General features: G+C 40.8%; 1 protein-coding gene across 4 annotated transcripts; it reads left to right on the forward strand.

Moving 5' to 3' along the window:
* Positions 1-13781: 13781 nt before the first annotated feature.
* RAMAC (RNA guanine-7 methyltransferase activating subunit) lies at positions 13782-18425 on the forward strand. 4 transcript variants are annotated; one of them, XM_082388604.1, is made up of 5 exons: positions 13829-13909; positions 14678-14726; positions 14933-15067; positions 17132-17310; positions 18036-18425. In XM_082388604.1, the coding sequence occupies exons 4-5, from the start codon at positions 17141-17143 to the stop codon at positions 18220-18222; spliced, it is 357 nt and encodes a 118-aa protein (XP_082244730.1). In that variant the 5' UTR covers positions 13829-13909; positions 14678-14726; positions 14933-15067; positions 17132-17140; the 3' UTR covers positions 18223-18425. The 4 variants fall into 4 exon arrangements, with proteins under 4 accessions (XP_082244732.1, XP_082244729.1, XP_082244730.1 ...); XM_082388606.1 differs by lacking the exon at positions 14933-15067 and having other exon boundaries at positions 13782-13909; XM_082388603.1 differs by lacking the exons at positions 14678-14726; positions 14933-15067 and having other exon boundaries at positions 13813-13909.
* The last annotated feature ends 4301 nt before the right edge of the window (positions 18426-22726 follow it).

The raw sequence follows: 22726 nt of genomic DNA on the forward strand, positions 1-22726 counted from the left end.
CTGGGAGGCAATATGGAGGAGCAGGCCAGGGTGATGGGCCCAGGATGAATGGGAGGGTTCACTAAAATGTAGGGGAAAAGGAAAATTAAAAAATTAAAATTATTAAATTAAATTAAATTAAATTTAATTTAATTTAAATTAAAAAATTAAAAAATCAAATCACTTATCACTTATCTACAAAACAGAAATAGAGTTACAGATGTAGAAAACAAACTTATGGTTACCAAGGGGTAAGGGGAGGGAGGGATAAATTGGGAGATTGCGATTGACATATACACAGCACTATATATAAAATAGATAACTAATAAGGACCTACTGTATAGCACAGGGAGCTCTACTCAGTACTCTGTAGTGGCCTATATCGGAAAAAATTCTAAAAAAGAGTGGATATATGTATATGTATAACTGATTCACTTTGCTGTACACCTGAAACTAACACAACATTGTAAATCAACCATACTCCAACAAAAATTTTTTAAAAACTCAAATCAACCTTGAAACAGGTTATATAGAAATATGTACTTATGTGGGTCAATCAATGCATTATAAACACAAAAAAAGAGGAGAAAGTGGAGGAGGAGAAAGGAAAGAGTCAAACCTCACAGTTTCTTTTAAGACAGTGTTAGCTGTAATCTATGATACCCTAGAGTATACCCCATCACTCCCTGACTCTCTGATCCTAGTTTGGACAATGTGGAAAAGTTAAATTTACTAAGGAGTCTCCAGAGGGAGGAGGGTCACGCAGAACTCTAGTAAATAAAGATGGGAATTGTTAAGATACTAATAACCAAGAGGGAGAATGAAAAGGTTCTTGCTGGTGAGTTCCAGTGCTAAACTGGGGCCTCTCAAATTAGGATTTCAGTCATCTCACTGGCATTTCATGACTGACATCTACTGCCACACAGCACTGTGGGATACAGCAGGCAAAGGACTTCGTCAGAAACTCTTTAGAAAATGTTTGATTATGAATGGAACTTTAATAGCATCTAGTCCAACTTCAGTCATCTTCAGATAAGAAACTAACTTCTTCCAGATCTCATTATGGCTAAGAATGAACTTACCAGGTCAGTTCTGGGAGAAGGAGATTGGTCTCTTTAAAACAACAAAGCAACAAGTCAGCTCTAAAGAGGACATTTGTGAGGCACTCTGGGAAATGTGAACACTGCTCTTTGATGATATTAAGGAATAACTTAATTTTTTAGGTTGATAATGCATTGTAAGTAAGTTAAGAAAAAAAGAATCACTAGCTTTTAGAGGTGCATACTGAAATATCTACAGATTGCTTCAAAATAATCCAGTAGGTGTAGAGGGCAAGTGCTCAGGTATAAATGGAGTTAGATTTGCCATGAGTTGCTAATTGTTGAAGCTGAGTGGTAGGTAAGTGGGGTTCATTACACTGTTCTACTTTTGTATAAGTTTGGAATTTTCCATTAAAAACATCACAAAGCAGAGATATCTCATTGCACAGAGGGGCTATCTAATATAAATCTGTAAATATAATAGGCATTTTATTCATTCATTCACTCATTAAATATATATATATATATATATATATATATATATATATATATATATAAATATATATATAAATATAATTATGGTAAAATTCCTGTAACATAAAATTCACCATTTTAACCATTTCAAGTGTACAGTTCAGGGGCATTTTGTACATTCATAATGTTGTGCAACCATGACCACTATTCACTTCCAGAGTATTTTTTATTATTCCAAAAGGAAAGCCCATACCCAATAAAGCAGTCACTCCCCATTCCCTCTGCCTCCTAGCCCCTGGCTGCCACTAATCTGCTTTCAGTCTCTGCAGATTTGCCTATTCTGGATATTTGCAGATTTGCCTATTCTGGATATTTCAAATAAATTCAACATATTTTTTTCCTTTAAATTTTTTTTTTTTAAAGCCTCAAGTAATCTTGGGGTGGGCCATGTAGTCAATCTAGATTTTTATGTTGTCAGGTTTCCTCTTTTTTTAAAAAAAATTAATTAATTAATTAATTAATTTTCTAATGGCTGTGTTGGGTCTTTGTTTCTGTGCGAGGGCTTTCTCTAGTTGTGGCAAGCGGGGGCCACTCTTCATCGCGATGCGCGGGCCTCTCACTATCGCTGCCTCTCTTGTTGTGGAGCACAGGCTCCAGACGCGCATGCTCAGTAATTGTGGCTCACGGGCCCAGCCGCTGCGCAGCATGTGGGATCTTCCCAGACCAGGGCTCGAACCCGCGTCCCCTGCATTGGCAGGCAGATTCTCAACCACTGCACCACCAGGGAAGCCCCTAAATTTTATTTATTTATTTTTATCACTAAAACGTTCAACAGGGGTAAAATTCAAAAGGTACAAAAGAGTTTGCAGCGAAAAGTTTCCCTCCCACCTTTCTTCCCTCAACACACAGTTGACTTTTCCGAGGCATTCAGTTTCTTATACATCCTTCTAGAGAGTAAAACTTCCTGGGGCCTGTGCTCCGCAACAAGAGAGGCCGCGATAGTGAGAGGCCCGCGCATCGCGATGAAGAGTGGCCCCCGCTTGCCACAACTAGAGAAAGCCCTCGCACAGAAACGAAGACCCAATACAGCCATAAATAAGTAAATAAATAAATAAATTTTTTAAAAAAACAAAAAACTTCCTTTCCCCCTTCTCTACCCAAATGACAGTATTCTATACATGCTGATTTGCAGTTGGCCTTTTTCTCATCCTATAACATAATAAAAAGATGTCCCTCCTTCTTTCTACAGCTGTATAGTATTCCACTATTTCAAACTGTGGTAAGTGCTTTGGGGTTACAGATATGAATAAAATATGGTCCTTTTCTCAGGCAGCTCAGTCTAAAAAGTACTTTGTTTTCAGAAGTGGGGAAAGGCAAACTAAGGGTTGAGGTTCAAGGCTGATGATCATCTCAGCTATTTTCACAGCCAGGCACTTGGAAGGGAAAGGAGAGACCCAAACTGAAGGGTTCTGAGAAATCTTTGGGGATTAACTAGGTGTGGCTGCAAAGGGGACAGCAAATTGTTGTCTCTCTTCCACCTTCCCCTGTAAGACATAATTGATCATCTCACTTGTTTCCTCTCTTACTTCTTTCCTGATTAGAAAAGAAAGGGATTCTCATTGGGGGAATTTAGAAAGTGCATAGAGAAGCAGAAATTATCCATAGTATTTGTAAGCATTTTTAATAGCTGCTTAAAGCTGCATTGCATTGATACACCATAACTTACTAAATTATCTCTCCATTCACTTCTCCATTTTAGATATCCAGGAACCAAAGCCACAACAGATGTTTATTTTAAGGAAACAAAAGGACATCTAAGTGCATGCACTAAATGAGACAGGTAAGATATTTGGAATCAGATATGCATATTTGAAAATTATCTCTGTGAAATTGAAACTGTACTAATGAATAATCTTAGGGAGGATGCAGGGAGAGAAAGAGAAGAACAGCAGCTGATAGTTCAGACTTCAGGGATTCCTACAATTACTGGATAGTAAAATAAAAATAAAGAACATTGCAGGACTTCCCTGGTGGCGCAGTGGTTAAGAATCCGCCTGCCAATGCAGGGGACATGGGTTCAATCCCTGGTCCGGGAAGATCCCACATGCTGCAGAGCAACTAAGCCCATGCGCCACAACTACTGAGCCTGTGCTCTGGAGCCCCCATGCCACAACTACTGAAGCCCGCACGCCTAGAGCCTGTGCTCTGCAACAAGAGAAGCCACTGCAATGAGAAGCATGCACTCTGCAACAAAGAGTAGCCCCCACTTGCTGCAACTAGAGAAAGCCCGTGCTCAGCAGTGAAGACCCAGCACAGCCAAAAAAATAAATGAAATTTAAAAAATAATTTAAAAAAAGAACACTGCAAATTAAATAGAGGAACTTTTCACTTAAATAAAATGGAACCTCAGTATCCTCGACAACTACAGAAGATCTCTGCCAAACATATGCAATGAATATGTGTTGAATTGAACTGAACAAGCAGCCTGATGAAAAGGGATCTGGGAAGTCCAATGGGGGATGCAAGAGGACTCATGCACAGAATACACTGTTGCCTAAACACAGTCAGGGCCATACACCATAACTGAGGGTCAAAGGCTCCAGCACATAAGTGGCAGTGGAAGTCATAGGAATAAATATAATTCATGTGAAAAGCATGGAGAATGAGAAGAGGTCAAGGGTTGAGTCCTGGGCACACTGACCTCAGAGAGAGTAATGTCGTGGCAGCCAAGAGTTTTGAGCAAGACCTCCTCAATCTCAAACCAGAAACTCTTCCTGCCTGAGGCAAGGGGAAAACAGGGCTGTCAGGAGGGTCTGGGAACTTTTAGGAGAATCTACATCAGCAGAGGGTTTGAGAGGGCCCAAGAGAAGGGGAAGCCTGTTTGGGGGCCTGAGAAGAGGTCCCTCTCACCAGGGACCATAGTACCAGGGTTCTGACAAGTGGACAGGACTCTTCCTTCCCTAGCAATATAATTTTCCCTGAAAATGGACCTAATACTGTGCCTCACGCTACCATCAAGGCTAAATTGGACTCCACCGGCTCATAAGTCTTTTTATGTCTTCAGCTCTGATGCTTGCTTCCCATAGAACTTGGTAAATGACAGCACTGTTGTTCTTTCTACTGAAGAATCTATTTCAGGGACACACAGTGGACAGTCTATAGTTGTGTGTGCTATTATTACCGGTGGCACAGTGGGATCTTTTATAGCATTCATTTCAAATGTAAAGGAAAAGAGAAAACACAAAATGAAGTAGAGTGATATCTTGCTAGGTAAATCCCCTGAGATGAATTTTCTTTATGATGAAGTCAGCTCTGTGGGAAAAAAAAAAAAATCGAACAAATGGCTACTTCATAAATCTTGCCATGCAGTGTTCGCATGGATCCTTGTGGCTCAGAAACAGCATTTGACTAAGCTAATATGTGGGGTAAAAATACCTTTAGGTTTTGTTTGACTAAAAATGGCTGAAGATACACACATCTTATCCCTGGCAAAATTCAATTCAGTTTGGCAAATATTTATCAAGCACCAACTGTGTTCCAGGGATGCAGGGGCGGAAAGCCATAGTCCATGGCCCCAAGTAGCACCCAGATACCCAGACACCAGGAAAGGGGCACCCTGAATCACTGATGGGAAGGAAGTAGCCCATTCAAAGGGAAGGTGTATTTCTCATTGTAAATGAATAAACTGGTATCTGATTTAATGAGAAACCAGTATGGTAGCTTAGTTAAATAAGCTTGGTTAGCATAGCCAATCCTTGATAATGAGCAACGCTGATTTCTGGATTTTTCAGCTGAGGCCTGGGCGCCGGATCATGCCGCAGCTGCAGGTAATTAAAATCATTCTGGGAGGGTAGAGGAAGCTTATGTGCTCCTTCCTGCTGTTCCAACTCCCCACAGGGCACTAGGGCACGGTTCTTGTTTCTAAAGCTAGTGACTCCTGTCCCTCCTCTCTTAAGAATTCTGAACCAGGTGAGGGAAGAAGTGGTGGTCAAAGGCAGGAGGGAATGGGAGGGGGTGGTGGTGGTGGAGAGAAAGTGGCAGACAGACAGACAGACACACACACACACAGAGAAATGGATAGAGGCTGTTGGGAAGGCAGAGCCACTAAGGGTACCATTTTCTTACTTTGACACCATTTTCAAATAAATTTTACTAATTCTGGCACTGAGAGCCCCTAACCAGTGGCTGGGTGGCTAGCCAGCCTTAACCTGACATTTTAAATGCAACAACTTACTGTGGGGAATTTATTTTAAAATTCAAATAGATTTTAAAGAATTCCTGGAAGCAAAAAAATGATGGCTCTTGCTATTAAACTTTGACTCTGTTAAAGTCAGTCCCGCTCTGGACCAGTGCCTCAAAACCCTCTCTCTACTGTGGAAGAAAAAGAGAACAGATATGAGGGTGAGACAGAACCAGCTGTTTCTGCACAGCCATTATTAATATTACGATGGTCACCTTTCCAAGGGGTACATCAGGAAGGCAGATACTCAAAGTTAGATGTTTGGACACAGAGATTTTAACTATTAACTACTGCCTTTAACATTTTCTAGGCCAAAATCTTCTCTTCTGTGCTCCATGGCCAGTTACCCTGGGGCTTCATGGAAGTTCTAGCCATATATTCAAGCAGGTTCAGAGCTGCTGTTTTTTTTTTTCCCTCCCTCTCTCACATAATTTACACACCATAAAATTCATCTATTGTGAGTGTGCAATTCATGATTTTTAGCAAATTTATCGAGCAACCATCACCACAATCCAATTTTACAGTATTTCCATAACCCCCAAATGATCCTTCATGCTCATTTGTTGTCAATCCCTTTCCCACACTAAACCTCAGGCAATCACTTATCTGTTTTCTGTCTCTATTTCAGCTTCTTTTCCGAACAAAATTTTGGCCGTAACCATCCACGAACTCTTACCCCTCTACTTGAAAGCAGGGTGGCCCTCTGGGTAAGGATACAAATTGCATTCTTCAATTTTTACAATAGAATATAATTTTGTGCTGTGTGTCTGTAGTAGGCCATAGCCAGGCCTGCCTATGGAAAGTACCCAAGTGGACATAAATGGAAAATTCTTAGGCCTTGCAGTATAGGTGTAGGGAAAGGGAGACTGCTCCAAATTCTGGCACACACAACAGGAATTTCAAGGCCTATGATGATAGGCCTTCTCTTGAGTAGCAGAATGATTGCTTTAGATGGAGGCACAGTTGTTTCTGGGTGCTAAGCCCTCCACCCATAGTTTTTTATGCTTTGCACCTGTGGACATCTCACTTTGTGTGGGCTCTTAAAATACACCAGACTTTGGGTACACCTCCACTGGATACAAAAGAGGCAGGCATCAGGGAGCCTGCTGCCTCATTTATATTGCTTGCACTGTTTCTCTGCTTCAGGAATAAGCCAAAGTAAAAGTAACTGTGAGCTGAGTCTCAGCTGTCACTTCAACCCTGACAGACTCCAAGTTCTGGTTCCAGCAGTGTCTAATATGAAAGCAAATGGATCTTGCTTCAATCAATGCCACAGAACATTTGCATTCTACTCTCTCACCACAGAGGGTAATCTTGACTAGCCTGTCATACAGGTTTATCTCAAAACTCCAGCTCAAATATGTTGTTCTTCAGGTTCTTTGGTGTCCCTTCTACAGAAAGGAGCCAGTTCAAATCTCATTTCTCCTGCTTGCTTGTGTAACCTTGGATAAATTACCTGTCATCTCTAAGGTTTGTTTTAAAAAGAGATAATACCTACCTAGGTGTGTTATTGTGAGGAAAAAATGAGGTAATATAAAGCATTGCCCGGTGCCTGGCATGCAGTAATGCTCAATAAATAGTAATAGTAGTAATGTCCACATTTTGACATTGCTGTTTTCACAGGACTATTGTGAAATGTTTGCATCAGAACCCCTCCCTACTGTTCAAAACAGCCAAATCAAGAGTGTTCTACTTTGGTCTGGAAAACAGTGAGGAACGAGAGGGGGAACTAACATTTGTTAATTCTTATATTGTGGTGGTAGAAGTAATCATTATAATCTCATTTTAGAAATTAGGAAACTGAACCTCTATCTTGGCTAAAATCACTCGGGTTGGCCTGCATCTACAGCCAATACCCTTCGCACCTGAAAATGCTGAAGATTTCTGTAGAGATCTCACCCACCTGTGGGAGGGGGCCTGACTCCTACCTGCCATGGGGAAAGGAGAGTCAATCTTCAACAGTGTCTAACTGGAATATGCAGAAACCCGAAGAGAGACATGCATTTCCCCAAGTGAGCTGGGATCTCAACTCATAGTCCAAATATGACAGGGAAGATATTACACAGGGGGTCCCTGAGGGGACTTGGGAGAGAGCAGTAGTAAAGAGCCCTGCAAGGTGGCCTGAAGGGAAATGCAGCATCTTCCGAGTCTTTCTCTGAAGAGCATTCAACAGAAGAATGGCCAGTCTCCATCCTCTATACCCCCAAATCCAGATTACCCACAGGTCCTACTGCTGGCAATCCATTATTTTGTGTGTGGATATGTGTTATTGGAGATTCACCTCATTCAGTAAATTTCTCCTGGTTAATTTCACTTTGAGCTGATATTTTCCTCACTCTGAAGCCTCTCTGTACTTAGGTATCCAGTCTGAATTACTTTTTCCTGCACTCCATTAGGTTACCATGCACTATTTTATATTATGCATATGCTACATCATAACTATCTTCTGCTTGACTCTTCAATTAGATCTTAAGATTTGTGTTCCACGTTTTTTGAAATCTCTCCACTCCCCCCAACACTGAGCCTAGAAATATATTGGATATTGAAAAATGCTTGTGGAGTAAAAAAATAAGTCAGAAATCCTAAGAGTCTTTAGATTAGGGTTTTTTCCTAGAATTCTATCTGAACAGAAACAAAATAGTAAATAAATGACTAAACTTGGTGTTTAGTTTACAAAAATGAGCAAATTAAAAGAACATGCTGAAGAAAAAAAATAATTTTTGCTGCAGAGAAATAATGTGCTTTCAGCTCCTTTCTAGTAGTGGGGGTTTAGTCATAGGGAGGTTGTCAACCACCCTCCTGAGAAGCTCTCAAGGCATATGTGTCATATGCCTTGAGGGGACCGTATGGAACCCACCATCAGATGCAAAGGGGGTGTCTGTTACTACATGGATGCACTGTTTTGCCAACGTTCCTGTTCCTTTTGGAGGATTCACCTTCATTCCGGCTCACTTTCTTAAATGTTTACCTTTATATTTGCCAACTGTTTGAATTGGTGTTTCAACTGTTCTGACCATCTGCTGGGAGAAAGCTCTGAGATTATGTCACAGTTTTTGAAACCTCAAATCATATAGGTTTGGAGTTGAAGGAGAACTTAAAAATCAGCAAGTCTAACTCCTTCATTCATATGTTCACAATGCTCCTCCACTGCCTCATGTGTGACAGCCTCAGTGCTAGGTGTTGGCGAGGCAGACTCCTGGCACTTATACTCTAGTAGGGAAGATGGACATGAAAACAGATAGACTCAATAAAGTGATGCAGGTGCCATGATAGAGGGGTGTCCGGGGAACATGTGCTATGCACAGGAGGTGAGCTGAGTCTTTATCTAGGTAGAGTGTGTACTGAGAGGGGAGGAAGTGGGAAAAGATTAGTCAAAGATAGAACTGGAGAGGAAGGTAGGAGCCAGATCAATATACATTTACTGAACACCAATTATGTATCGTGTTGCCAGACTCTATGCTAATTGTTAAAGATGTGAAAAATAGAGCCTTACTCTCAAGGAGTTTATAATTTAAGTGCATGTAAACAAATTACAATACATTGTGATAAATGCATTGACTACATATGTTAAACATATAAAGGAAGAAATAATGAGGTCCACTTAGAGGTGGGGGGTGTATATGGACGACCACCTGAAGATGATGTAATAGGCTAAGGTTTACCAGGTAGTCCAGCGTGGTGAGGGCACTTCAAACAGAAGGAACAACACGTGTACAACACAGCATGAAGTATTCCAGAAACTTTAAGTAAACAGTTTGATATGGCTGTGCATTTAGTTCACTTAGGGGGAGTGGCAGGAGATGTGGTTGAACAGATAGTACAGAACTAAATCTTAACAGGCTGTGTTCCATGCCAAGGAGCTTAGAGTGCATCCTAGGAACCACTGAAAAGTGGACAGATCAAGGGATAAATGGAATCAGTTTGTGTTTTAGAAAGAGCCTTCTCTGAGCTGGTTGGTAGATACACAAGAATCGGCTACATTATTATCATCAGTTCTTTCCTGTACGTTTCAGGATAGTAATGGAGCACTCTACTAACGGGGTGGAGAAGCGTCTGGAGGGGAGCAGAGCTGCATACAGGGACCAGTTAGAGGCTATCACCATGGTCTGTATGAGAAGTGATGAGGGTCAGAACTAAGAGAGTGGTGGAAGAAAGGAAGAGTGAACAAACAGAAGAGACGGTCAGGAGCTGAAGTCCACAGGACTTGGGGAGGGACTGGGTCGGTAGGATGAGAGAGAGGGAGGAGTCCAGCATGACTGCCAGGTTTCCGATGTGGGTAACTGGGAAGAATCATTCTCCAAAAATAGAGATAGAGGCAGATGGACAGGTTCAGGAAGAAAGATGAACTCACATTTAGATATGTGCTGGAGATGCCTGTTGGACATCCAGATACAAATATCTAGCATTGCAGGAGCTCAGATATGATGGATGGCTAGAGGTATCTACTGTTGAGTCATCAGCACAGAGCAGGAAGCTGAAGCCATAAAAAGACTGAGTCTGCATAGGCAACACACGGAGAGTAGGGACAGGGCCATGGGCAGGGGAATGAGAAGTCAGCCAGGGAGATAGAGAACAAACAGCAATCCAGGGCAGAAAAGAATCATGAGAAATTTGGAAACAAAGTGAGAAGAAGGTTTAAGGGAGGGAGGAGATAAAAGTGTCAAATGCTGCACAGATACTAAATAAACTGAAGATTTTAGATGGACAGTAGTTGAATTTGGCCCTAGGTCAACTCTGTCCTAGGGAACTTTGTCAGAGTGGTTTCAGTGGTGTGTCTGTGGGCAGAAACCTGACTGCGGTGAATAGAAAAGAGGGGGAGGTAGAATACCGCAGCTGTGGGCACTCTTTGTAAGACACTCCCCAGGAGGGGAAAGGAGATCTGAGATATTCAGAGGCGGACACAGGACTGAGGGCAGGGTGTCAGTTTTGTTTTGAGACTGGAGAAACTTGAGCAAGTTTACACAGTGTGGTGGGTGAGGGGGTGGGAGGAGCCATCAAAGAGGGAGAGTTGAAAACAGAGAAGAGAGAAGGAATAACTGCAGGGGCGATGTCCAGAAGAGCAGAGGGTGCACTGACCAGAGACACAGTGGCAAGAGACTGGAAGACAAAAGGTCAAGGGGGCAGGAGGTCACACTGTAGGTGTGAGATTGGGAAATCAAAGGAACTCATGCTGAAGCTCCAATTTCATCTGCAAAATAAGAAAGTGAGAAAACTAAGGTCCAGAGAGGTGGTGACCTGCAGGATAACCCACAGGGAGTAAGATTTTAATTCCAGTTTCTTGACTCCTTGCCTGGTGCTCTTTCTACTCCCTAGATTTTACTCATTTGTTTTGAAGATACCTGCATCACTTGAACATCTGTTTTAAATATTTATTTATTTATTTATGGCTGTGTTGGGTCTTCGGTTCTGTGCGAGGGCTTTCTCTAGTTGTGGCAAGCGGGGGCCACTCTTCATCGCGGTGCGCAGGCCTCTCACTATCGCGGCCTCTCTCGTTGCGGAGCACAGGCTCCAGACGCGCAGGCTCAGTAATTGTGGCTCACGGGCCCAGCCGCTGCGCATCATGTGGGATCCTCCCAGACCAGGGCTCGAACCTGAACATCTGTTTTAAAATGGGGCTTTTTGTACCTTTCTTTTGAAAGGCAAGGCTGGCTTCCAAAAGGGCAGAATAAGCTACCTGTCACCAAGGACAGTAAGCCTGCCAAAACCCAGGATTGGGGCCTGGGAGAAGACTCACCCTCTTAAAATGGGTAAGAGAGCAGAAGTTCACCCTCGGACAGGGATCCTGACTTACTCATGCCACTTTCCAGTGCTTAGAAAATGCGTCTAACACTCAAAAACTGTGGTTATCACTTCACTGAAAAGTATCCTGGAAAAGCCCCTGGAGGAGACAGTATGGTGTTAATGGGGGAAGGAGTGGTTGAGAGTAATCTCTGGACAAGTCTCTTGGCCTCTCCACACATTTCCAAGGTCCCTTCTGAGGGTAACACACATATTTGAGGAAGAGGTGGATAGGACCAAGACACTAAAGTAGTTGACTAGAGGGAGCCAATGGAGCATACAGAGAAAACAGTCACCAAAAAAGCAAAGGAAGGGCTTCCCTGGTGGTGCAGTGGTTGAGAATCTGCCTGCCAATGCAGGGGACACGGGTTCGAGCCCTGGTCTGGGAAGATCCCACATGCCGCGGAGCAACTGGGCCCGTGAGCCACAACCACTGAGCCTGCGCATCTGGAGCCTGTGCTCCACAACAAGAGAGGCCGCGACAGTGAGAGGCCTGCGCACCGCGATGAAGAGTGGCCCCCGCTCACTGCACCTAGTGAAAGCCCTCGCATAGAAACGAAGACCCAACACAGCCAAAAATAAATAAATAAATTAAAAAAAAAAAAAGCAAAGGAAGGATAATAAAGATTAGAGCCATCATTTAGCCCTTGATGGGCCTGTCAAATGGAACAGAAATAGGCAGATATTTTGCAACTCGAGTCCAAATTTAGTCCAGTCAGAAAACATTGTTTGTGCTCTTACTTATATTAACATTAGGAAAAAGGTGAGAAAACACCTTCATATCACAATCACACATTTTAGAATTGGAAAAGGCTTTAGTCCAACCTATTAAAACCAATTCGTAGTTTTTTCATCCCCAAGATTGCTTATCTTTCCTTCTTCTGTGATTTCTTTAACAATATCAACTGGCTTCTACGGTAAATAGAAATTCTCAGGTAGTAAACAAACTTGCAACGAGCGCTGGCTTGCTTTCTGCGGTCTCCTGAAAAAAGGCCCCTACACAAAGACTCCTTATGTGGGAGGATGACACTGAGGTGGAGGACTAGATTAAGGTTTTGTAATCCCTGATCAAAACAATTTCATGTAATTAAAGCCACAAGAGTACAGATGTGAATCTAAACCGATGCCTCATATAACTTGAAATTTTTTCTTCTTGGAGATTAAACATTTATGTAACATATAACAACTCTAATTATTGTTAGAATTTACATAGTATCTTTCTTCACTTGAGCCTAAAGTGTTTTATATATGCAATAATTAATTCTTACAATAACCTTATGAAGCAGAGAAGTAGCACGGATTATTATTCCCATTTTGCAGAAGATAAAATCAGGGCAGGGAAACATGCTGAGATTCGCCCGGATCAGAAAAAGTGAGTGGAAGGTTGTCACTTTTCAATTCTCCTTTAGGAACTTACTTATTGAGTTCACGTGCTTTGTTTGTGAAAGATAGTGTGTTTGTGAATGGAGTGGGATGGGTGGGGTGAAAAGGGGGAGATGGTTTGAATAACACAATATAAAGACAAAAGAACATTTGGGAGTCTGTAATTCCAACTCGAGCTATAGGCACAGAAGTTCAATTGTGCCACTGGGCACAGTCTAGGAAACTATAAACTCAGCAAATCTGCCTTGTCCCAGAAATGAGAGATATTCTTTTACTCCCTTATGAAGGGTATGGATGTTAAAAATAAACAAAGTATTCAATTTTTACATTCCTGACAGGAGGGAAGAGTGAGGGACTCCACCATATAAGGAAATGGGCTGAGATGAAAACTATGATGCACACATTCCCTGACCATGCTTTCCAAAGCAGCAGGCGGTTACCCTCTGTGCTCTTACTCTGCTTAATTACTCTTCATAGCACATACCTAATTCACTTTTTTTGTCTATCTCCTCCACTAGAATATAAGCTCCGTGAGGGCAGGGCTTTTATTCTTATTCATTGATGTTTTCATGGCCTAGAACAGTACCTGGCATCTAAAAGATATTCAAAAAATTAATGAATTAATTTAATTCAAAATAAATGAAGAATGCCTGAAGGTTATAGTTCTAGCTCTGCCACTGATCAATTTTGTGACCTTGGAAAAGTCTCTTGGAGAAGTCTTTTTAATCCCTTGGGGCACAGTCACCAGGCAGACTGAAAGCGCACGGTGGGCACCATCACCTTTAGCCCGCCAACCCACCACCCTCGTGGAGCTCCAGGCGAGCCACCAGCGTTGTAAGAATTGGGGAAAATCCACACGGTGCGCCGAAGATACCGCGAGACTTCACAGGCCCGCCTCGGCCTTAGCGCGCCGGAAGCGGAAGTCAGGCGGTGGTCGGAGTCTGGCTAAAGTGGTCCTGTTACCTTGGAGAGCTGAAGGGGTCCGGAGGTCCTGTGACGGTGTTCTGGGCCGGAGGTAGGTTTCCGTGAGCGTCCAGCTGGCGGAGTCCGGCCCGAACGGGATAGATACAGCCCTGGGCGGGGTGGGGGGGCGGAGTGGGGGGTCGCTCATTCGCGGCCGCGGGGAGGAGGGAGCCGGGCGGGCCGAGCTGAGTAGCCGGCGAGGTGTCCTCCGGCTCTGCCGTTCCGAGACTAGACTCTTTGGCGAGACCGGAAGCCGCTTACTCCTCGCGGCCTCCAGTTTCCCTCGCACCTGGGGCCGAGGTGCTTCAGAAGGAGCGCATCAGTCAAAGCCTCGATAGACAGGCGCTGGTGTGCTGTGAGAGAGGACTGAAAAAAGCAGTGGTTCTCAGTCCGTGTCTTCGTCGGTTAGTTCTCTGGGTTCATCTCCCAGGGCAGCGAAACCCCATTCTGGGTAGTCATTTCCAAGGTTAGTGGCCCGCAGCGAAAGTTCTGTGTGGTTTTATTTAGGGTCAAGAAACTAGTAGTCTTCGAGTACATATCTGAAAGGCTGTACCCTGTGTTTTCCAACAGAAAAGAACATACTTTGTGAAGTTGTTATTCATGCTCCAACTAGCTCATTGGTTGTGAGTGGCATCTTCTAGCTCTCCGGTGGCACTTTAAGCTCCAATTCCCTCTTTGGAATTAGCGTTGCAAGTCTTTAGAGCACTTTTAATCCTGCCACTTCATTAACCTTTATGGTTCCTGTCCCCACGACACACACCTTTTGAGGGTTTCTTTCAAGGGAGTCAAGTTTTGTTTTGTTTTGTGTTTCTTCCCATAGATCTAAACAATCTAAACATTTAACAGTACAGCTGCCTCAAATCCCTGGGGTAAGTAAAGCTTGGATCAGTTAAAATTCTATTTAAATTTCATTCTCACCAGTAATTATAAAGATGATACACATTCGTTTATGTGTGGGAGGGGGATCCTGGAAGAACATAAGAATAGAATAGCACATTTGCCTTGGCTTATGATTTTTACTGCCCCTCTGGTTAGGTATGGGCCATCTTTCTGGTGATTTCTGTGATTCCTATAGAAATCAAGGCACGCCTTTAATTTGCTGAATTTATTTTAAACCATACCCTGGATTTGAGAATTTGACATCTGTTTGCCAATCCCAGACACATTGGTATTTAATAAGACATACTGTAAGAGAGCAGAGGCCTGGAAGGTAAGACATGTAGATATTGTTTCTTGCATCCAAATAATAATCTTTAATTTTGTTGGGACAAAGGTAGTATTATAAATATTTGCATATGTTTTGAGGGATTTGGAGGAAAGAAAAACTAATGCAAAAGCTGTCTTCCAGTATCACATCTCTTTGACAAAAACTTTTCATTGTAAACTGAAGTAATACAGGAAGAAAAATAATTTTAGGACATCAGATAAGGGAGATTTGGTTTTAAAGTTTTAGCATGATGTCACATATGCCCCAAATCATAGAACAGATTTTAGTGGTCTTGAGGCAGAGAACAGAAAGATGGGGTTTAGGTGAGGAAAGGAGGGGATGGGACTACATCAAGGAAGGACTGGGAATTGGGGGCTACCTTCAAAATACTGCTAGGGCTGGCTTCCAGGTCTTGGGTGAAGATGAGAAGAAGTGAACTCTTTGTCCCCTGGTTTCTCAAGGATTAGGCTGCTGCAGCCTAAGTCAAATCTTTTCTCAGAGGTAGAGGGCTATCTGAAAATTTGGGTGAAGAAATACTGCTTCAAAAGTGAATCCATAATTGCCCTGGAAAACCCAGCTGATACAAATTTCAGTTTTCATAGCCATTAGATAACATTTATAGTCGTTTTTTTCATATGTCACAGAACCTGGAGTAAGAATATATTGAATACCATCATAAAGTAGTTACCCTAGACTTTAGTAGCTGTGTGTTTAAGGCCTTTTTATTTGCCTTTCTGATTTCATGTCTTTACTGTATTTACAGTCTTTCTCTTTATTGGCTCTTTTATTTTCCTACAAACAACTTCAGGTGTTGTAGCCTGGGGAAAAAAAGAGATAACCTTCCAGTAACCCCTTAGCTACTGCCCTTTGTGTTTTGTCTCTTGTTTCCAGCCAAGCCTCTTGAAAGCTTGGTCTTTAATCAGTGTAGATTTCTACTTCCTTACCTTCCAGTTATTTCTTAATTAATTGTAGTCCTGTTTTAATCCCTGCTACTCTAATCACCTTCTAATGGCTAAATCCAATTAATTTTCTCTTCTTGTTTCTTCCTATTACTTTACGATTTAACACTGATGACCTTTCACTCTTTATTCTCTTGCTTTCTATGATAATCTCTTTTGGTTCTTCTCTCATCTGTGTGTGGTCTCCTCTTATCCCTTCTTTAACTTCTTTATATGTTGATGTTCTCCAGAATTCTGTTTCTTGATACTCTTTCTTATCCCATTGCCTTCCTGAAGAGTCTCATTCATTCTCACCGTATTATCCACCAACAAAATCAATGTCTCCCATATTCATCTTCCACCCAGTTCTCAATCCCAGACCCTCCACGTGGATGTACGTACCATAGCTAAGTTCAACTCAGTGTGGATCTTCGCCCACCCTTCTGTAGTTCCCATGACACCATAACCTGTCCAGTTATTTGGCCAGAAACCTAGGAGTTATCCTTTATTCCCTTCTCTCCTCACAGCATCTACTCAGTGACTGATTTCTCCTGGAATTCTTTTAAAACTATTCCCACAGTCAGTGCCTCAGATTAAACCCTCAGCATGTCCCCTATATTATTGCAGTAATCTGCCTTTAAACTCACTAATCGCTACCTGTTAGAAAAGTGATCCTTCTAAATAGTAAATTTGCTCTTGAGACTTTCCTGCTTAAACCACCTATGACTCCCCACTGCCTACCAGAAAAAGGGCAAAGTTGTTTGCATTGAATACAGAGTTATTCACAGTTTGACCCCTGTCCACTTTTACAGCTTCATTTCTTGACATTTGCTGCTCCTCCCTTTATATTTACACCATATCTGTCTTTTCTGCTAGACTGAGAGCTCTTTGTGGGCAGGGTTCATGATACATTGTTCATCTTTGTATCCCAGGCTCCTAGTTAGCACAGTGCCTGTACTATAGTAATCAAGAAGTACTGAATTGAATCTAGTCTATCTTAGGTTTAAAAGTACACAAGGACTTTTATGAATACCCTGCCTAAAAGTATTTACTTCTTGTTTTTCCACTATCTGGTGAAGATAGTGTTATTTAAAAAAATTCTAAAAGAAACATATTAAAAACTGTACAGAATTTCAGAATGACTGACACTTCTGAAGCTGTTCCAAATTTTGAAGAGATGTTTGCCAGTAGATTCACAGAAGATGACAAAGAGTACCAGGAATACCTGAAACGCCCTCCTGAGTCCCCTCCAATTGTTGAGGAATGGAATAGCAGAGCTGGTGGGAACCAAAGAAATAGAGGCAATCGGTATGTATTACTTCAGAACAGTAAATGCCAATGGCTGATCTGGGAGAGGATAGCTTGAATCTGCTAGCCCACAAGGCCAGTGAGGGCAGGAATCAGTGTTTTTGTGCAGTGTGGTATACCGAGTGCCTAGTAACTGCTTGGCACACAGTAAGTGCCTGGTAAATATTTGCTTTTAATATTTTGTCAGCACCATATTTTTTTTCCCTTCCTATGCAATTGTGTGTGTGTTATAATGTTTTTTTAAAAAATATTCTTTGTCTGGACTAATATTTTATTTTCTCTGCAAAGATGCTGTAAAAACCTAGAGTCTTTTACAAAACTTTTGCATTAAATTCCATAAAGAAGATACTGTTTTTGGTTTTACTTTAGAAAGAAGTTTATACAATGTAAATTACTTCTATTTGATACCTCAAAATAGATCAAAGGAATATTACCATACTGCTTTTGAACAATTGAATAGGTTTCAGAACCATCCTATTGTTTGGGGTTTGGTGTTGTAGTCTAACTCTTCTCTGCAAAGTATTGAATATATCCAGTATAATACTGGATCTGAATCTTAGGAGAGTTTTGAATAACTAGTGCTGTAACATTCTTTAGAGAAAAATGTTTTTTACTCTTTTGTATACTGAGTATTAGATTGAGAAATGAAATGCACCAGGATAGATTGGTCATGTGTTTTTTTTTTTTAAGGGAAGTATAAAAATCTTTTTGTTTTGTTGTTGTAGGTTGCAAGATAACAGACAATTTAGGGGTAGGGATAGCAGACGGGGGTGGCCAAGTGACAATCGATCCAATCAGTGGCATGGACGATCCTGGGGTAACAATTACCCGCAGCACAGACAAGAATCTTACTACCCCCATCAATATGGACACTATGGTTACAACCAACGGCCTCCCTATGGCTACTACTGATAGAAATGTCAGCAGCTTTTAGTAAAACCATTTACTCTGTTAACATGACAAAAGTTTATGTTGCATTTTCTGTTGGTCATAGTTTTACATCTGATTGTAGAGAGTGGATTGATTTTTTGGAACTTGAGACATTTTTTAAATTAGATCTTACTGGAGAGATATGATGGCTGCTGGAAATATCAATAAATACTCCCCTAAAAAGGTTGTGGCTTATATTGCTTGACTTCTACCTCAGATTCTTCTTTATTTCATGACTTAATAGTGCTTTGAATGTTGTGAATTTTTTCCTTGTTTGACTTTCAGGAGTTCTTTGTTTTACACAGAAATAAAAATTTTACATAGAAAATGCTTGCTTTTACTTTGTAAGGTAAGGAAGTATCCCTGTACTCGGATGTGCTCATTCCTAATATTTTACAGAAGTAGTACAATCAGCTCCTAAATGCACAGCTATGCTTACTTGTGATATATTGTACATAGTAGTAGTTGAAAGGAAAACAGTTATAGTATATTTCATTTGGCTTTTGTTATTATGTGACTGTGGTACTTTGTAATTACTCTATAGGTATGAATCATCTTCACAATCGTTTTGGTTTCTTTTTAGAGGGATATCAAGAATAAAGCTGTAAAATCAGGAAGGAATCATTCTCAGTTTCAATGTCTTGATCTAGTGGTAGGTGGGATTAAGGCACACAGTAATTTTATACAAACTCTAAGGTTTTTTGCTAAGTTAAACATACCAGGTCAAAATTCACGCATTATACAAAAGTTTAACTCTGCAATGTTCCCTTCCTTTTCAGTCATATGTAAATAATGCTGCATTTTGTATTTACTTTTATGGTATTTAATGTGGGTTGATTTTACAATGTTATGTTCACCTCCAAATGTGCACCTTTGCTGCTTCCTCTTCTGTAAATCCAGTGATGCTGTAACTTCCTTTCAGAGTGATCATTGTATTTCACATCATTTTAATGGCCATTATAATGGTTTTATTCAAATAAAATGCTTGTAAGTATTCTCTCTCAAATTTTGGCAGTTAGCGCATTCATTAGAGATGAGCTTTTTGATTTTTTATTACTCTGTTCTCCTATCTGTTGAAAAAGGTTTATTTAGTGTAAGAATAATATTAAGAAAGAGTACAAGTTTCGTCATAGGTCAAAGGTATTAAAAGGCAACTTCCTGAATCTGCCTTCTGCTGCCTTCTCTCTTAGCCCTCCACTCTAGGCCCTTGAGGTTGACATCTCCAGGTACTACTTCTACAGGCTCTGGATCCAACTCTCCCCTCCACCCCTGCTTCCTGAAGAGCCATTCTTTCAGGTAACTATTTTATTAGAAAGGATTTGATAAACCAAGTACTCACACTCAGATGTAAATAAAATTTTAACAATAAGATAAGGGTTTTCCATGTACCCTTGTAATTACATCAATAGGTAACAAGCCAGTGCTGGTACATTAAGATAGGTCTTGATACTATAGAATATTTAGCCCAGAGAGTTAAGAATGGTTTGACTATACCCTAAGATCTTCTCTGAAAGCAGATGGGTTATTAAAAATATCTGTCAACTGATAAAGCACAGCCACTGACCAGTTGGGACAATAGCTGACCACAACTTTAGAGCAGGATCCTGGAGGCCCTCTGCTGTGCCAGCTGTTGACACTAATTAGAGAGATATCTGGATCCAGGGGACAGGGTTGGAGTGAGGGATGCCTCTCAGGAAGCTCAGAAGAAGAGTATTTTCTAACAGTATTTAAATATTTTAACACTGTAACAGTAGGGTACATATGGTCTGAGTATCAACTCTACTTGAAAATATGAGAAGAGTCCTCCTTTTAACATGAGTTATTTCTGCATTCTGCATGAGTAATCTATGTGGTGGTGGTTTTTCTTTTTTTTAAGCAACAGTCATTATCAGACTGCTCCCTGTGTGCTTAAAACCAGCAAGAAGTAAAGGCGTGGTTTCTGCTTCATGTGGGAGAGACAGAAAAGAACATCAAACCAACTTCAGGATCATTTAAAAGTGGAGAAGAAAGAATTAGAAGTGTCAAATGGAGTTAATCTCAAATAGGTGGTCTGTTGTAATAGCATATAGATTGAGCATAAGGAATCCTGGCTCCAAGATATCTGACCTTGAGAAAATCACTTAAACTTTGAGCTTATTTGCTCACCTGCAAAAATGGGGACAACACCTTCCCTTGTCACTCTCACAGGGTTATCATAAAAATAAGTGACCAAACATACGAGAGCTTGAGAATAGAAACTAAAGCTCGTGACCATTAAAACCCCAGTGGTACATAATTGGTGCTGCATAAACATTTGTTTAATCAATGGGAGGGAAGGATTTGATAAATTTTAAAGCATAGTGTTGATATAAAGTATGTAGAATAACATAGAAAATGAGGTAGGCAGCTTGAGAATGAAAGATTTGCGATTGTTCCCTTATGTGAATTATTATATGAATTAGCAAAAGAATAAGACATTATATCCTTCAGAAAATAACAAACACTTCAAACATGGAAGAAAGAAGGGAATTCCCTGGCGTTCCAAGTGATTAGGACTCGGCAATTTCACTGCTATGGCCTGGGTTCAATCCCTGACTGGGAGGCTAAGATCCTGTGGTGTGGCCAAAAAAAAAAAAGAAAAAAACAAATATGGAAGAAAGAAAGTTTATATAAAAGTTGAGCCAAAATTACTGGCATTTGCTGTTTGGAAATTGGCACTGACTTGAGAATGGTGAATGTTCATTATGGAACACATCAAATTAATATCCATTTGAGACAGATTGCTAGAGACTTAGAGAACTTTTTTTTTTTTTTTCCTTGAGTGCTAGAAGGATTTGAGGTTATCCAGAGTGTAGTAACCTTGTGTCACTGCTCTAAGAATAGTTTTTAGGTTCTTGAAACTATATAGGAGAAAGACAGCCAGTAAGATCTCCAGCATGGTTTTGGTTTCCAAAGCTGCATTCCTTACAACATAATGCTCAACAGACAAGGATGTAATTTTCCCTTTGTATTTTATTCTCCTAAAGGAAAATATAGAACTTTATGACAGAATTAAGGGTAATGAAATGTCAGTTTTAAGTTTAGAATGCCAAAAAGGAAAGAAATGATCTTTGACCCTGAAGATTACTGATATCACTGATTTTGAACTCTAATGAAAGCACTACACTTTGTTTCAGTTTTTTTAAATTTAATTTTAGTTTTTTATACAGCAGGTTCTTATTAGTTATCTATTTAATATGTATTAGTGTATACATGTCAATCCCAATCTCCACAATTCATTGCCCCCCAACCCCCGCCCCACTTTCCCCCCTTGGTGTCCATACGTTTGTTTTCTACATCTGTGTCTCTATTTCTGCCTTGCAAACCGGTTCATCTGTACCATTTTTCTAGATTCCTGTTTCACAGTTTTTTAACACCTTAAAAATTTTCCTAGACTTTGTATTCTGTTTGATTCACTCAACCTAAACAGAGATTTGGCTGTGTATGGAAATCTATGCTCTGGGCCTTTGACTTCTTTTAATTAGCACTATTGTTTATAGTGAAAGGGAATTTTTATTCTTTTTTTTTTAAAGGCTATAATTCTTTTTTTTAATTTATTTTATTTTATTTATTTTTTTGGCTGCATTGGGTCTTTGTTGCTGTACATGGGCTTTCCTTAGTTGCGGTGAGCGGAGGCTACTCTTCCTTGTGGTGCACGGGCTTCTCGTTGCAGTGGCTTTTCTTGTTGCAGGGCATGGGCTCTAGGCGCGTGGGCTTCAGTAGTTGTGGCGTGCAGGCTCAGTATCTGTGGCTTGCAGTTTCTAGAGCGCAGGCTCAGTAGTTGTGGCGCACGGGCTTAGTTGCTCCGCGGCACGTGGGATCTTCCCAGACCAGGGCTCAGACCCGTGTCCCCTGCACTGGCAGGTGGATTCCTAACCACTGCGCCACCAGGGAAGCCCGGGAATTTTTATTCTTGTTAAGAAATGTAGGAAATAAATATTCCCAGCTTGAGGTGGCTTGTTGGATAACTTCAGTTAGCGGGAAATGTTACTTGTGAAAGTGCTTACTCTGGTAATGTTAGACAAATTGAGGTATTATATATAAACTATTCACTGAAAAGCTTGTTTGGGCTTTGTCTTTCAATGTCTTGTGTTTTAACCAAAGAAGCATATTTGATATATATATATATAGATGGGAACTTTGAAATACATTAGGCTTTGGCTAATTCTGTGTGAAAAACCTAATTATATAAGTCACTCAGAGAATGTTTCCTCTATTTATAAGCTTAGGTATGCTTTTAAAATTCTCCAGTTTTTAATTTAGAATGAATTAAGACCAACAGCAGTAAATATTCTTGACATTTGTAGAAATTAATGATGTTAATTTTTAGATTAATACTTAAGAATTCAGATATATTCAGATGTGACATTCTATTATATCTAAATGGATATTTTCCTGGGTCCTGCTACATCACATTATTTTGGAGCCAAATCAACAACTAGATTCAAGTAGTAGATTATCATTGGAC

Source organism: Balaenoptera borealis (genome assembly GCF_965194805.1).
Source record: "Balaenoptera borealis genome assembly, chromosome: 3".
Taxonomy (NCBI): Eukaryota; Metazoa; Chordata; class Mammalia; order Artiodactyla; family Balaenopteridae; genus Balaenoptera; species Balaenoptera borealis.